Below are 2556 nucleotides of genomic sequence, written 5' to 3'. Positions count from 1 at the left end.
ATTGACTTTCATTATTGAACGTAATGAAACTGAAAACCGAAAAGGGTCTTTAAGTATAAGAAACAGAAAAAAAAATGGTGAGATAATGAAAGAAAATCAGAAAATGTGATTTTCCATTAAAGGAACAGCGTGTGGTTCAGTTTTGGTAAGTTTCTTGATACGGTGCAAAAGGGTAGGTTGGGCAATGGAAAAAGGGTGTGAAAATGAATAAAAGAAAAGGGAGATTGAGTGGGGAATAAATACAGAAACGGGCAAGTGTGGCATGTTACATGTTCTTGTTTCTCTCTCTTGATACATGCACATCTTTAATTAAACCTCAATAAATTCAAATTTTAATTCTTTTTACGGTTTCCGTAAAAGGGGAAATAAAGAAACCCCCATTTTAATTTTCTCTTCCTTTTTTGACTTTTTATTATTTCTTCCACATTTTTATATCTCTTGGTGGAGGAATGCTTGTCACCTACTCCTTTCATACTTCGCACTCCATCCCTTCTTCTCTCTCTCTATCTCTCTCCCTCTCAAAGCACAACACAAGACACAATAATCAGAGCAGCGCAATTCAATTCACCAAAATGCGAATACCCTCTTGAAGTGGGTTCCGTTGATTGGCGATGGACAAGCACAAGTGCAAGCTTTGCTTCAAGAGCTTCTCCAATGGGAGAGCCCTGGGGGGTCACATGCGCTCTCACATGATGAACCTTCCTCTCTCGAAGCCCGAAGAAGCGTCACCGCGAACCATCCAACTCAGCTTCGAAGCCGATTCAGCTTCTTCTTCATCTTCCTCGTCATCCGATGATGACGACGACGGTGACAAGGGTCTCTGTTACGGCCTCAGAGAGAACCCCAAACGAAGCATTCGCCTTGTGGATCCCGAATTCTCGTTCGCAGCTGCAGACACTGGCTCCGCGATCCTCCATGACAGAGAGAGCGAGTCCGAGTCATCCAAAAGCAACCCAACTCGTAAACGATCCAAAAGGCCATGGAATAATAATAATAACAACAACAACAATTATTATTATTTTAATGATAATAATAATAATGATACTAACAACTATACCACCCCCAGCATGAAGAAGCAGGTTTTCGGAACCGAACATGAAGCCCTGATGAAGAAGAAGAGTAAGACAGAATCGTGGGTGGACCACGAACCTGCGAGCTCGGTTTCCGAAGCAACGACCGAGGAAGACGTGGCGTTTTGTCTGATGCTGCTTTCGAGGGACAAATGGAAGCGACATAAGGAGCAGCCGCAATTCGTGGAGGTGGAAGATCAATACGAGGAAGAGGAGGAGGAGGAGGAAGAGGAGGAGGACGAAGCGTTTGAGGAGAGCGAGGAATCTCAAGAGACAATGAAACTGTGCAAAAACCGAGTACGAGGAAGGTACAAATGCGACACGTGCAACAAGGTGTTTCGATCGTACCAAGCGTTGGGGGGCCACCGAGCGAGTCACAAGAAGATCAAAGTGAACGTGAAAATGGACGGTGAAGAAGCGGAAGTTGAGCACAGGAAGAAGAGTGGAACGTGTGGCGTGGAGAAGAAAATCCACGAGTGCCCCGTATGTTTCAGAGTCTTCGCTTCGGGTCAAGCACTTGGGGGACACAAGAGAACCCATGTTACTGGGTCAGCACCTGCAACAGTTCCATCAACTTCAGCAAAGTTTGGAAACAGCTTCATAGATCTCAACCTTCCGGCTCCGATTGACGAAGACGAGGCTAGCCAAATCGAGAACTCTGCTGTGTCGGATGCAGAATTCGTCAAAACCCGATAGGTAATGGAGAAAGGATGAATTTTTTTGGTGCCCAGAGATAAATTTATTTTTTATAAGTTTTATATATGTTCTGCAAACTAGATAATATGGTTACTCTACATCATTCATGTAATGTTATAAATTATAATCATATAATTTTTCCTAGATTCTAACCTCAATGCAGTTCTTCTGATCTGTGCTGTATCTCTGTAAGAAATGTCATAAGGAATCAATCAATGGAGGATTCGAAAGTTATGCTTATTTGTTCTGTTAATTTAGATTCAGATGACCCTTTCTTTTCCCCTTTGCTACGGAGTAAGTAGTGGCCCGCATGCGTGTTTTAGTGGGCTCTGTTTCAGCTTCCAAGCAAATACAAAGTAACAGTTCCAGTTTTCCACTTCTGACTTCAAGGAACATTGTACAGTTCCATGAAAAGATATGTGTTTCCCATGCTTCTTTAAATTTTTTTTTTTTCTTAAATTCCCCTCTGGGTATTTAAGAAGTTCCGTATCTTTTCCCCCTTTTCTTCCTTTCATTTTCTTTTTCCGCTCAAAGGAACTGTCCCTAAGTTATTTTTCCTACTTTTCATTCCAACTTTTCAACACATCTTTGTACCTAGTAGAGGTTGCAAGGTGAATCAGAAAATTAATTTGATTGTCTTTGATGGTGATTTCTGCCGGTGTTATTGGTAATTCTTTCTAAATGAAAATAAACCTGATCCTTATTTATTTGCTGATGTTAGATTAATTTGGTTCTTTATGAGGACTTTAAGCAGATCCCTAGTAGGACGTAACTCCAGTTATAAATCTCA

The 2556-nt window shown here is 41.5% G+C and overlaps 1 protein-coding gene across 1 annotated transcript; it reads left to right on the top strand.

The window, feature by feature from the left end:
- The first annotated feature begins 442 nt into the window (after positions 1–442).
- LOC137826862 (zinc finger protein ZAT9) lies at positions 443–2020 on the top strand. Its single transcript, XM_068633012.2, has one exon. It carries the CDS (start codon positions 612–614, stop codon positions 1764–1766), a length of 1155 nt encoding a protein of 384 aa, XP_068489113.1. The 5' UTR covers positions 443–611; the 3' UTR covers positions 1767–2020.
- Positions 2021–2556: the final 536 nt, after the last annotated feature.

The sequence above is a fragment of the Phaseolus vulgaris genome, chromosome 8 (genome assembly GCF_051622355.1).
Source record: "Phaseolus vulgaris cultivar YP4 chromosome 8, ASM5162235v1, whole genome shotgun sequence".
Classification (NCBI taxonomy): Eukaryota; Viridiplantae; Streptophyta; class Magnoliopsida; order Fabales; family Fabaceae; genus Phaseolus; species Phaseolus vulgaris.
This window is presented reverse-complemented; position numbering and strand designations above follow the sequence as displayed.

What these genes read in the sequence shown, in the direction of transcription:
- LOC137826862 (XM_068633012.2), top strand. Translation starts at nt 612, where the DNA reads ATGGACAAGCACAAGTGCAAGCTTTGCTTCAAGAGCTTCTCCAATGGG.